Below are 13,924 nucleotides of genomic sequence, written 5' to 3'. Positions count from 1 at the left end.
CTCACCGCCGGCCCCGCCGCTGCCCGGCGCACGCTGATGACGCGCCGGCGGAGGCGGGCGCGGCATCGCCCAGCGCCAGCTCCGGCACCTCCCTGCGGAACAGTTAATTAGCCTGGGAAAGTAATAAATGTTCAGCTATCGGTGTTAACCAGCTGGGGGGAGGAAGGCGGCAGAAAATATTTGGTAGCGATTTTTAAGACACAAGCTTTCATATAAATAGCAGCGTCAGTTTCCCAGGAAGAAAGCAGGCAGCTGCGTGGTTGGGTAAAATCAGCCCCAGGGTACTCGGTGCTTTTATTTTTTTATTTGGCTGTACCCGACCTACTCGGGACCCAGGATGCCCTGTGCCAGATCTGGTCATATGGCTGCGGGGTTTTAAACCGCCGAGGTGTTTCACCTCGAGGACCGGTCTGTTTTCGGAAGTGTTTTTCCTAAGATTCGTGGGTGAAACCCGCATCTTGATATTTTGATGCTGTACCCACATGAAGCCAAACTTACCTACTCCAAACATATATGCTACGTATTTTCAGCGTAAGGTCGTATTACGAAAAAAGTTCCGATGTAGGTGATTCCCGATGTACTGGACTGAAATAGTGAAGACAAGGTTTGAAACGACACCAGTTGCTCTCTGTCATTGACCCCCACCTCGCTAGCGGTAGGAAATTTGAATCCTCGATCGGCATTTTAAAGAATTATGTATCTTTGCTTTATTCACGGAAAAAAAATGTTTAACGAATACTGTGTTTTGTGAATATGCCAATTTAAATTACTTCATTGTTAAAAAGATTCTGCAGTTTAAGGAAAGTTCTTTCTATTTCTGAATACTGAGTACTATTTTTTTTTCCTCAGCACCCAAATGCCTTAATATGGACGAGGTTTTAACAGTCGTCATTACTTGGTGTTCTCCTAGCAGCAAATCACCTTCATACATGACCTATATCTTATATAAAATAAACTTGAGGATTAATAAATAGTTGTGTTTTTCCTAATTGTGTGTTTAAGTTAAACGTAATGAAAACACAGTAATGACTTTAGACTTGCTTCTTCATACTGCTATATACGAATAAAGCTAAACAGAACTTTTAAGGTGCCAGAATAAAGCACATGCAAGAAAAACGGTGTGTGAAAGGCAGAGCTATCCATCTGGCTTCTGACTTCCCTGCGTCCTCTCCTCCGCCAGGGACCTGTGGGTGTGGGTGGGTACCAAAGATTGAAGCAGAGGAGAAAAAAAAGCCTGAGCCCTACCCTACCTTTCCTGGTAAACGCACGCTAAGTAATTATCATCTCCTAAAAAAGCAAAGAAAAAACAATTGGTATTATTTCTCTAGGCTCATTTATATTTTGAAAATACGTTTGTTAAACCGATAATTTTAAAAGGACTTAGTAAAAATACCACCATGAAAAATTCAGTTAATCCTGTGAAAATAATGTCGCCAATATTAAAAAAGTGGTCATATCATTGCTCGATTATTTGCATCCTTCAGCCGTTCTTTTGGAAAAATAGAATGTTTAACCAGATGTTAAAGCTTCGGTTACTTCAGCCGTTTCCGACAAAACCCACCCCCTTCGAGCGGAGCGCTTTAACAGCAAAGCCCCATTCCCTCGGGCTGATAAACTCTAGCCCTAAAGATGCCGCTTGGATTTAGAGTACCTGAAAGTGTTGCGACTATGTGGGAGACCTCCACTGTCCCATAAAGCTCTTGGGAAATTGGCAGGAAAGCTAGAGGAAAGGCTTGTGGGGCGAGGTGGGGTGGTACAAGGGGTACAGGTACTTTTGAGATGGGAAGAAGATGCAGGCGTAGCCGAGTGTAGCGCGAGTATTGCAGAATATCTTACTTCATTTTGCTTGCTTAGAAGTAATGTTCTCAGGTTTTGATTGTGGTTTTTTGTTTGTTTGGTTGGTTTGTTTCTTTGTTTGTTTTTGGTGGGGGGAGAGGGGTGTTGTTTAGTTGGGTTTTGTTGTTGTTTGTTTGCTTGGGGGGGGGTCTGTGATGCCTTTTTTGTTAAATCGTGCTTTTCTGGTGTGACGCTTTTGTGCATTGAATCAAATGCCACAATTACAACTTGTTACGTTTCTTGAATATTTTTGATCCAACTCGCATAAGTGAATTGAGGCTTCATTGAATGAAGACGCAGCTTTCAGCTCTTGTCCCACTAGCAAGCTGCCAATTTGACTCAGAAGACAGTTTATTTTATAAATAAATACAAGCATTTGAGAAACAATTTTACCCAGTTCCTGTGAAAGAGATAATACTACAAAAAGCACTTTTAAAAAAGTTTTATTACATTCCTGAAGGTTTCTAATGTTTTCTCCTTTTAAAAAAGGAAGGGGGAGATACCCCAAGAGCCTTTCTCTTTTTAGCCACAACTGTTACCTTGTCGTAACATAAACCGATATTCTTTACATAACAATGTCGCGTTTCGCCGGCTCTGAGTCGGGAACTTTTGAACCCGTGTTTACTCGAGCCCTTCTCTGGCTGTTTTATATCACCGTCCGGAGGCTGCGAGAGGCTGGAGGAGCAGATTTGCCAAAAGGGAATGTCGCGAACTTGCCCGATCTCATCTACAGGGATTACATGACTTAATTTCGGCGTTTCTTTTGAAAGCCTCGAGTTTGCGCTTCTTTAAATGTAGGTCTCTCGTTCGGGTTTGACATTCCCCATCCCGCCAGTGTGAAGCCAGCAGGTAGGTAAGCCTGCCTAGCTCCACGTTATCCTTACCGAGCCCAGGAAAAATAGGCATCCACGTATTCGTGGGTGTAGTGGGTTTGTGTTTGTTTGGTATGTTGGGGGATGAGAGGGTTAGTGTACAGAAAAACTAAACCCACAGCAAAACCCAGGCGCCGTCACGGGGCATCTCCCACCCGACTGCTTTGAAGGCGATGCACTTGACAAACGCTCAATGTTTGTTTCGGTCCTGGACCGTCGGGCACGAACGTACTAATTAACTCGAATTAATCAGCACCCTTACAACTCAAGCTTAAAGGCTGTGGTGCAGATAAAGGTCATTATCTGTGAAAGCCACTGCCCGGCCGCGATTCACGCGCGTCCCTGAGCCTCCCCTCAGCGCTGGCGCCCCCTCCTCGCAGGGAGCGGAGCGGGGGCGGGAAACCCTCACCCACACCAGCCTCCTGAGGAGGAGCACGGCAGGGGCGCTTTAACAGTGGGCTGGGTGCGGCGGGGCAAAAGTATAAAGCGTGAGGAGCGAGGCGAGCCCGCTAGGTACCGTCTCTCGTCCCAGAGGAGCGGGCGGGGCTGTCCCGTTCTCCTCAGGCTCCCGCCCTGCCCCGGGCCCGCAGCACGGAGGGGGCGGGGAGGCAGCGGTTGGTGAGGGCGGGTAGTTCAAACCCGAGCGAGGGAAAGCGGCGGCGGCCGCACGCGAGGGGCCGGTGTGGGTGGGGAGAGGCGAAGCGGCTCCTCGCCAGGGGCAACGGGCCCAGGGTCGGGCGGCGAGAGCTGCTGCGGCGGCACCGGCCTCGCTCCTCCAGCCTGCCCTCAGCCCCGCTCGGGGGGCCCCGCTGCCGCCTCAGCCGCACCCCGTGGAAGGGCGGCCTCCAGGCTCTGCTCCTGTGCCCAGCGATTTCCCAGATGAGGGGGTGAAGCGGTTGCTTTGCTCGTGTCCGGCATCCCAGGTGGATGAGAGACCCTCGGGTGCTGGTCCCTGGGTAATTAGGCGATGCACACATACATACATGGACTGAAAACTGTGCCTCAGCTGGGTAATGTTTGTCTTACACCTCTCTCTTTTCTCTTCACATCCTTTCTCACTTCAGGTTATCAGTAGGGGCAAGCAATTCTTCTAATACAGCACATTTACTGTGGAAGATCTTGAGTTGCTTCACAAATTAGGGTAAGTGGCCCACATAATTTAGATAGGACTTGGCGATGTCATCTTCAGTATTAATATTTTCTAAGGTATCAATGACTTCTGTGTTGTCTCAGGGAGGTCAAGAACAGAGTCTTCAGATAATCAATTTTACTACAGATATGGTATGTTTAAATAACAGAGAAAATATTCTTGTATGACCAGAATGTTGTCTTTATCTGTTTTGTTAGCAATAGTGAACAGTGATAAAGTCAGAAATCATCAAGGTATAATTGTTCAGTGTGTGTTACTGGGGAATGTAAATTAGTATCATGAACATCTTAGAACTTATGTCTAAGAGGCACTGTTGACATTGCCTTCTAGTTACCAACATTTTTACCTCTTTGGGGTGCTTTGTAAGACTAACCTTGCTAAAAATGATTTTTTTGTCTAAACATGTGAATACCGTGCATTTAGTTTGGGTCAGCTTAGTTTATTTTGTCCCATAAACTTCCAGAAATTTTGCAGTTGATTTGTAGATCAGTTTGAGAACTACAAAATTAATAATAGATATGGGAAATGCACAGAGCACCTGCACTTAGCAGATACGGATTTTGTTACTTGCTCTGTAACTGACTTGTTTTGCAACCAACCTTTTCTTCCCTGCACATCTGTTTGAGGGTGTCTAAGACAAGGTTAACAATATTTTCAGGAACTACTTCAAGATCCCCAAACGAAAAGGACATGATGTTATGTATCAAATCTAGTAGACAAAACTTTTCTCCCAATAAAAAAGAATTGCTTATAGAAGTCAGTCAAGTTGTAAGTAGTTTTATTAGGCATCTCTTATGAATATAAATATTATCTTGTTATTATTATGAAAGCTGTTGGGCACCTCTGAAAGGCTTCCCATTTTGTACTGCATTTGTAAAATGAGATCTTGTGTTAAATTAAATCTTAATTTGTACAAATAATACATTTTGGAAAAAAAAATTAATGCATATACAGCTTGAGCTGTATACTGGGATTTACAGTAAATCATAGAATGAATCAGGTTGGAAGGGATGTTAAAGATCACATAGCTCCAAACCCCTTCCATGGGCAGGGACACCTTCCCCTAGACCAGGTTGCTCAGAGCCCCATCCAGACTGGCCTTGAATGTTGCCAGGGATGGAGCATCCACAACTTCTCTGGGCAACCTGTGCCAGTGTCCCATTGCCCTCATAAGAGGAATTTCTTCCTAATGTCTAATCTAAACCCGCCTTCTTTCAGTTTAAAGCCATTACCCCTTGTCTTATCACTAAATGCCCTTCTAAAAAATCCCCCTCCAGCTTTCTTGCAGGCCCCCATTAGGTACTGGAAGACCACAACAAGGTTTCCCTGGAGCCTTCACTTCTCTGGGCTGAACAACCCCAGCACTCTCAGCCAGTTTTCACAGCAAAGATACTTCATCCCTCTGATCATTTTCACATCCTACTCCAGATTCGCTCCAACATGTCCATGTCCTCCATATTTTGGGGGCCCCAGGGCTGAACGCAGTACTCCAGGTGGGATCTCACAAGAGCAGAAGGTAAAGAAGTAAAATGAAGTATAAAATAGTATGAATGAATGAAGAAGTATAGAATGAAGTGCAGAAAAGAGGTGAAATGAAGCAGTTTGCTGGACATTGTTCATTCGGTGTCTGTACTGAAGCGACAATTTTATTTATATTATCCTATAATATTTTGTAATGTCTATAAAATCAATGCAATGAGCTCACAGGCTCCCCCTGCCGGACTTTGCACTATGCACAGCATATTTTTGGCTTCTGCTTGAGTTAACAGCATTCCTTTAACTCCACTATTTTGATCTCCCTTACAGCTGCAAAAACCTTGTTTTGCTGTGATTTTTATGTTACTTGAAACACAAGTTTGATTAAATTATTTTATACTGTAATATTTTATTTTTTTTTCTACTGTCAGTTGTTCAGAGTTATTAGATAATTTCTCCTATAGAATGCCTGAGAATGAAGCTGCAAGCATGAGTTTTTCCTCTTGTTTCTTCAGCCTGCTGCCTGAAAATTAATTTTCTAAGTCTGGAAGCCTGTGGACTTTTGTTAGATGTGTGATTAGTTTGACTGTGACTGTGTTTAAGGAAAACATTAATATTTTTAAAGGTAAGTGTGGGTATGTGATTTTGTATTATTTGTTTGGGTTTGGTATGGGATTTCTCTGGGGGAGATGTCTTTTTTTTTTTTTTTTCCAGTATTGAGATTTTGAACAGCTGTCTTTAAGTAGCATTCAGTTTTAAACTTCTGTCCATCAACATTTTTGGAAGGAATATCTACTGGCAACATTTGCTAACTAACTGCAGTTCACAAAATTCAGCATAAAAATGAAGCCTCTATTCTTTTTGTAAATTACACAAAGACAACAGCGTATTGTTACAGCAGGTTTCTTTCTTCCTCCTCTTACAAAAGGAAGAGCTGTGTTGGAGTGGTCCTTTGCCCATAGCATGACTAATTCACTGAAATGCAGCAGTGCAGCGCCCAGGGACTTCATACCTTTAAAAATATAGGAAAAAGTTATTTTCTAGTTCATGACACAGCATTTTCAGCCTATTGCCTAAAATCATAGAATCATGGAATGTAAGGTAAGTGGAAGGAACCACTGGAAAGCATCTGGTCCAACCTCCCTGCTCAAGCAGGGGCCCCCCCAGAACACATTACTCAGAACTGTGTTCAGGCAGCTTTTGAAATCTCTCCAGCGAAGGAGAGTCCAAAACCTCTCTAGGCAGCCTGTTCCAATGCTCTGTCATCCTCACAGTAAAGAAGCTTTTCCTCATGTTCACGTGGGACCTCCTGTGTTCCAGTTCCTGCTCATGGCCTCTTGGAATCATAGAATCAACTGGGTTGGAAAAGACCTGAGAGATCATTAAGTCCAACCCTTGATCCAACACCAGCCTGGTTACTAGACCATGGCACTAAGTGCCACGTCCAGTCTCATCTTAAAAACCTCCAGGGACAGTGAATGCACCACCTCCCTGGGCAGCCCGTTCCAATGTCTGATTACTCTCTCTGCAAAAAATTTCTTCCTAATATCCAGCCTAAACTTCCCCTGGCAGAGCTTAAGGTCGTGCCCTCTTGTCCTACTGCTGGTTGCCTGGGAGAAGAGACGTGTTGCTTGGCAACACTGGGAAGAGCCTGGCTCCATCCTCCTGACACTCTCCCTGCAGATACTTACTGACATTGATAAGGTCCCCTCTCAGTCTTCCCTTCTCCAGGCCCAACAGGCCCAGCTCCCTCATCCTTTCCTCTTAACTGAGGTCCTTCAGTTCTCTCATCATGTCCATAGTGCTCCTCTTGACTCTCTCCAGTATTTCCTTCTCTTTCTTGAACTGGAAAGTTCAGAACTGGCCACAGTACTCCAGGTGAGGCCTCACCAAGGCTGATTAGAGGGACAGGATCACCTCCTTCGACGTGCTGGCAATGCTCTTCCTAATGTACCCCGGGATACCCTTGGCCTTCTTGGCTACAAGGACACTGTGCTGGCTCAAGGGCAACTTGTTGCCCACCAGGACCCCCAGGTCCTTCTCCGCAGAACTGCTTTCCAGCAGATCAGCCCAGCCTGTACTGGTGAAGGGAGTTATTCCTCCCAAGGTGCAGGACCCTGCACTTGCCTTTGAACTTCAGAGGGATCTTCTGTGCCCATCTCTCCAACCTGCTGAGCTCCCTCTGAAGGGCTGCACAGCCCTCTGGGGTGTCAGCCACTCCTCCAAACTTTGTGTTGCCAGCAGACTTGCTGAGGAGGCATCTGCCCTTTATCCAAGTCATTGATGAATAACTTGAACAATACTGGGTCTGGTATCGACCCTTGGGGGACATCACCAGTGACAGGTCTACTAAAACATTGAGAAGTGATGTAGGTGAAATACTAGATGCTTTTTGGAGTTGGTCCTGCAATGGCAGTTCTCCCTAATTCATGTAAGCACTAGCTTAAAGCTGTGTCCTTGTGTTTCCTGTTTGTGCTGTCATTTATTTCACTGAGTCAAACAGAGAATGAGGAAAAAACAGTGATTAAAACAAATGTGAAAATAAGGTACTTGTAGAGGTAAATGAGGGAAGGAAAGGAAGGAGGCCAGACTTCAGACCTCATTGTTGTGTTGAAATTATTTTTACGTACCCTTCTTTCCTGGAAGAATTTTTCTCAGTTATGTTGGTCTGGTTTTTTGTTTGTTTGTTTTAAACCTATTTGTTTTCATTCTGATATTAGCAAGATTGTGTAGGTCTTTATGCTAAGGTGTTACTGTCTGCTGTTTAACATCTTGTTCCTTTTGAACTTCTATATATTGCTGTCTCCTTACAGTAGAAAACAAAACAAAGCATTTTCTATATGGCAGTGGTCTAAAAAAGTGCCTTCAGCATGGGTATAAAATGCTAATGGTTCAAGGTCATCAAAGAGTAGTTCCCTCCTCACCTGTCTCATGCAGTCTGGGTTCCCACTGCTTGTGTTTGGTGGCTTAGGGCTTAACTAAGTCAGGACTGTTGGGATAATAGCAATGTCTTAGTATTTGGTGTTTAAGCCAAATTTAAAGATTCCTATTTTTGTCTGTTTTGAAAGTTCACTTGCTATTTCCAGGCTTTATGTTTCAAAATATCAGTTATGGAGGCCAGTAACACACCCCAGTGAAAGGTGCTGATTCCAGCTCAGGGAGTCTTGGGGTGTTGAGGTGAATTACTTTGGTGTCCGTGAGAACAACCTTCCTTCTGCCATTACTCATAACATCTTTTATACAGTTGTTGTGTCTTGTGTGCAGAAAGAAATGACCCAATGCCACTGTGGTTATGGTGGAGAAACTCTGCCACCTATGAATTGCAAAAAGTAAGCCTGTTTCCATGCATCTTTTCCACGGCTGATGTGTGCATCAGCCACTTCTAACTTCTCTAAGAAAATATATAGTAGCTCTTAAATGATCTGTACCTGGTGAGTGTGTGAACGGTCAGCCCATTAGTTTGTTTAAAGTGTAAAACTTCAGAACACTTTACACACAGAGCTGAGCAAAAGCAGAGACCTTCTTTACAAAATAACATTTAAATGCTGAGGAAGACAAAAATGCACTTTTCACTTTGAAATTTATTCCCTCAAGGGACTGTAGGGATCTGAATAATAGGGAGACTTGTAGAGTTGTGACTTCATGATTAATCCTCTTATTTTACTTAAGGAGAAAATGCCTTTTGTCTAAACTCACTATCATCAGAGCTTCTGCTCATTCTTGAGGACTGAACTGTTAGTGTTGGATGAACCAATAACCCCCTCCTAATAAAAATCTCGACCCTATTGGAATGCTAGAGGGTTTTGTTGCCAATTTCAGCACCAATGAGCCTCTAGTTGCTGTGTTGCTTATCTAAAGTGTTTTTCCACAGATGAGGACTGGCACATCAATTAGCTAACTGGATGTAAGTCTGAATTTGCCTACTAGTATACTACGCATTTTAATCACTTGTTCTAACCACCTACTTGATAGGAATTTATATTTGCGTACATTTATAAGCAGTTTCTACTAAGACTAATAAAAATACTTTTGTCGTGGCTACTGTCTTGATAGACTTACACAGGGCTTTCTCATGAATCTGAGGGTGTTTTGGTGACTACTTTGTCGTTTGTTTCAGGAACAACACTGGTATCTTCTTTTACAAAGCCAAAGTGTCAAGCAGAAGATGTCAGACAGTCATTCAGTGAAGTTCAATATTCTTAAAAGAAATAGATTAATATCTCCCAGCAGCAATTTTAAATACTCAAATTTTAAAGACATGTGTTGCACTTCAGCATTTCTGGACAGCAGATACAATGAGTCAGTAAAAGATCTTGATGCAGAACATAAAGAAGCACCAAGTGTAACAAGTATTTCATTGCTACAAGGGCATTCTGAGCACATTCATCCAAATGCCTTCATTCCCGTGTCATCATCTATCGAAAAAGAACTGAATTCTATCTCAATATCAGAAGAAAAAGAAGCAACAGGAAGTGCAGATGGTTTTGAAAGTCCTAAATCAAGTAGAAAAAGCTCTTCACTACGCAGGAGACTGCTTTTACCCAAGACTGTTGAAGCTGGCACAACTGTAGAAAGCTGTGAAAGGCAAGCTAGTTCTTCAGGAAGCATCAGGAAAAAAAAATTCTCCTGTGTTTTGAACTCCGAAGAAAAACTTCCAAAAACTACTGCAGATTCTTCAAAAGATAAAAGTTGCAAAACTCTGACAACTAGCACTTCAAAACCTGAGGGCTCTAATCCTCGTTTTCCAAAACGGAGAATTTCCTTTTCACAGCAAAGGACTTCCACAGTAGATGAGTCCCAGTGTAAGGACCCCTTATTGCTAGAGTCGGAAAGTTTATCTCCAATTCAGTGTAAGGATGGAATTGTTAATAACACTAATGAATTCAATGGAAGTGTTCTTATGAGAGTTGGTGACGGGGTGCTTAGGACTCTTACTTACAACGAAGCCAATGAGAGTAAATTCCTGACTTCTATCAACAGTCCTGTAGAGAACTTGAATTTTGGACTATGTGATATAAACTCTCCCCCTGTTAAGGTGGTAAATTACCCAGATCTTTCAACACCTGAGGATAGTGGATATAATTCACTTCCTTTGGACAAATCAGGAGACTCATTGTCTGATCATGAGGGATCTTTCCAAGAGCTCTTTCAAAAGCACAGAGAAGATTCCAAAATTCTAGATAATAAAAGAAAAACAAGAAAACTTGAACGAGTTAGAAGGTTATCCACTCTTCAGGAACAGGGTTCACAGTCAGAGACAGAAGATAATCATGGCAGTCCTACTTCAATGCATATATTAACAGAAGAAAGAAATTTTGTCAGGGAAGATCATGAATTAGTTCTAAAAGAACAACCTAATGGAGACCTGGTTGTAAGTCATGGAGATCTCTCAAGAACTCCAGCTCTGAAAATAGTTCATGAAATTTGCTTGCAGAGACAAAGATCGGACCAAAAGCAAATATCAGAGAATATTGATGGAACAGAAATATTTGCATTAGATCATGTCCTTCCTGGACTTATTGGCAAGAAAATGGGCCTTGACAAATTAGATATTTTAACAGAATTAAAAGACAGAAATTTAAAACATGTTCTTGCTATAGTTTTAGATGCTTTGACAGTGGAAAGTCTATGCAGGTAAGTACTATGGCTTCACCCCCCCCAAAGGCAAAAATATGTGCTCCTGCAAATGAGTTAGAATAATTTCTAGAATACCAGGTGTTGTCAATATAATTCATTTGGTTTTGAGGAAATAAAAATTTTTGTCACCATTGATCAAGTAGGTCTTTTTGTGTAGTTCTAAAAGTATGAAGGGGAATTAAAAAAGCAAAACAAACATGAAAATTAATCAACTTAAAACTAAATCACAGTACTTGTAAACTTAGAAATATATTAAAAGTTCCTTTAAACCTAGAAAGTAATTTATTCTCATTACAAGTTCCCCAATATTGCACAGTACTCAAAACACGTTTTCTGTATTTTTTCTTGTGCATTTTATTTCCTTATTTTCAAGCACAAAAATGCTCCAAGAATTTTGATTCATGAGAAATCTTCTAGATTAATTTATAATCAACAGAAATTGTCCCATTTCAAAGAAATCCAGAGTGTCACGTGTTGTTAGTTACAAAGGGAATGGGTGAATAGGTGGAAGTGTAAGGGCACGAATCTTTTTAGAACATTTAACACAAAAACGTGACTTTAGAAACAATCTTGGTAAGTGGAGAGAAGAAACTGGTTTAATTTTCTAAGTCAAAGCTATGCTCTGTTATTTATATTGCAATTGTTCTTTAGACTCTTCTGTTATTCTATAGAATGGTGCACGACAATATGAGATCTGTGTCTCAAAACAATATCATGAACTACTATATTGCAGTAGTCTGTAAAATTACCAAAGTATATGAAACTGCAAAGATATTTACCAGGTAGTCTTACTATCATGACTTCTGCACTACTTGGAAAAATGTGAAAGTGAATCATTTTTTTCATTAATTTGTTCCAGCATTTGGAAAGTAAGCAAAAACTGGCGTGAAATCGTTGTACAAGATAAAAGGGCAGATAAGAGGAGAAAGTTGTACATAAAACAGCAGAAAGAAGAAGCTGGGGTAAGGTGGTTCTCAAAAGTGATATTTTTTTTTTTAAGCATGAAAGAAGGCAGGTCAAAGGAAAGAGGAAACATCTTGTAAAGTTACAGAAAGGGAGCCGATAGAGACAATTCCAACAGGAGTATGTGAAGGATTCTAACAGGAGAATGTAATGGCTCTTACTTCTTTTCAGCTGTTTGCAGTTTGACTACTAGTCTTTCAACAATGTCAGACTATTTCTTTCCCCCTTCGGCCCTTTCTCGAGAATCCTGTGACTGATTTTGGCTTTATATTTTTAAAACCTGTTCATACCATTGTTCCGTGCTGCTCCTTATTTTGCGTTTCACTCTAGTCTGCAGTGCTGTAGGACCCACTCTAGAATACTCCTGGATTATTTTCAGGACTGCTTGTGGCTAAGCATCACAGTGTATTTGTGAACATCAGAAGGACATATAGAAGTTTAAGGGGTATCTAGAAGAGTAAGCATACTAATTGCAGTATATTTTTTTCAGATCCCCCACATGATGCACTTCAGTGGAACCTTGCTTTAAATGTGACAAAAGCTGTGTTTGCTATTTCCTTACTTGCTATTGAGATGTGTACGAATTCAGAAACAAGAGGACCAGTAGAGTGTGCTAAAAGACTGTTGGCTTTTTACTCTGCTCATGGGACTGTTTTTAATGATTCCTGTCTCTTTATTCCTCACTAAATATAAATGTTTAACAGGAAATATTTGCACTATACATAATTTCCGTTTCTAATATGTTGTTGCAGAGGGGAAAAAACCCCAAACAAGCAAAATCCAGCTGAAAATACCAAATGAAATAAAACCCTAATTTTCTCCCTTTTTTCTTTTTTTTTCCTTTTCTTTGTAATTATAAACTAATAGGAATATTTATTGAAGGCTGAAGATGCTGCCACAAGGCTTAATATTCTCAATAGATCTGCTCTAAGGCCTGTTCAAGCTCAAGCCAGAACTCCTGTACTACAAACACCACCTTCATACACTGAAATTACACCCACTAACACTAGTTACTCAGCTAGCAGACAGGAAGAATACCTGAAAGTAGGTATCTAAGAAATGCTTCACTTTTAGTTTTTAGGAAGTTTTCATTTACAAGAACTAAGTAGCTCTTTTCTCCCTCCTCTTGCTACAGGTTGCTAAAACTCTGTTCACTGACGAAGCTCTAAAACCCTGTCCAAGATGTCAATATCCTGCTAAATATCAACTGGTAAAGAATCGGGGGCTGTGTAGCAGAGAGGCATGTGCATTTGAGTTCTGTATTTTATGTCTGCATGCATTCCATGGCTCAAAAGAATGTAACAGTTTATCTGCAAAACGGAAGAACAAAAAAGATGCTCCTCCAGGAAGCGCCCAAAGCAAAAGAAATTTAAAAAGACTCTAAATTTGTAAGGCATGCAACTCCTTACATTCAATTCCTCTTCCACTTCTCATAAATTCCTAATCTTGTTCCTCTTCATATATTTCATTTCTTTATACTTCATATAAAGATATGCATTTTGAAAGTCTCATTCAATTTGTTACCAAGGTACCTTCTCATGTATATATCTTAATCAATGTAGTATATTTTTATTTTTAAAAAAATGAACATTTAAAAGTATTTTGTCTTCTTTTACTTGTTGAGTAGTAGCTAGGCACTTACTAACATCTTAATTTTTAAATAAATATTTATATGTAGTCTGTATTATTTAGCTTACAACACCTCTTAGATGTTTAAAAATGTGATTCTTGTCTTAAAGACAAATTAAAGAAAATTATTTTTAAAAAATTCTTTGCTATTGGATTTATTTATTCACTTTAAATTACAGTAACTGTTTTAAAAATATCTCAAAGTGGGGCACTATGTACACTTGCAAAAAATACTTCTATTTGTATAGTGACACCTAAAAGCCCATATTAGTTGTCTGAATTTTTTGTCAGAATAGTTTGTTGTTCTCTTAACCTCTGTAATTCAAGTCAATAGAATAGTAATTTCTAAACCAAATGGATG

The 13,924-nt window shown here is 41.0% G+C and overlaps 2 protein-coding genes across 12 annotated transcripts in view; one reads left to right on the top strand and one right to left on the bottom strand.

Annotated features, from left to right (window-relative positions):
* POLR2K (RNA polymerase II subunit K) overlaps positions 1–56 on the bottom strand; it is a 4,096-nt gene extending 4,040 nt beyond the window's left edge. The window contains exon 1 of the mRNA XM_027656995.1: positions 6–56. The gene's annotated coding sequence lies outside the window, so the exon portion shown is untranslated. The remainder of the gene's footprint in view (positions 1–5) is intronic.
* Positions 57–2,722: 2,666 nt separating this feature from the next.
* On the top strand, positions 2,723–13,673 carry FBXO43 (F-box protein 43). Of its 11 annotated transcripts, none has more exons than XM_027657131.1 (8): positions 2,723–3,171; positions 3,773–3,849; positions 3,942–3,989; positions 5,850–5,959; positions 9,452–10,968; positions 11,831–11,933; positions 12,802–12,978; positions 13,070–13,673. In XM_027657131.1, exons 5-8 carry the CDS (start codon positions 9,500–9,502, stop codon positions 13,316–13,318), a joined length of 1,998 nt encoding a protein of 665 aa, XP_027512932.1. In that variant the 5' UTR covers positions 2,723–3,171; positions 3,773–3,849; positions 3,942–3,989; positions 5,850–5,959; positions 9,452–9,499; the 3' UTR covers positions 13,319–13,673. The 11 variants fall into 11 exon arrangements, with proteins under 11 accessions (XP_027512932.1, XP_027512934.1, XP_027512927.1 ...); XM_027657133.1 differs by having other exon boundaries at positions 2,723–3,196; XM_027657126.1 differs by having other exon boundaries at positions 2,723–3,326.
* Positions 13,674–13,924: the final 251 nt, after the last annotated feature.

Source organism: Corapipo altera, unplaced genomic scaffold (genome assembly GCF_003945725.1).
Source record: "Corapipo altera isolate COAL_440 unplaced genomic scaffold, ASM394572v1 52b, whole genome shotgun sequence".
Lineage (NCBI taxonomy): Eukaryota > Metazoa > Chordata > Aves > Passeriformes > Pipridae > Corapipo > Corapipo altera.
The sequence above is the reverse complement of the archived record's forward strand: the minus strand, read 5'-3'. Positions and strand labels throughout refer to the sequence as shown.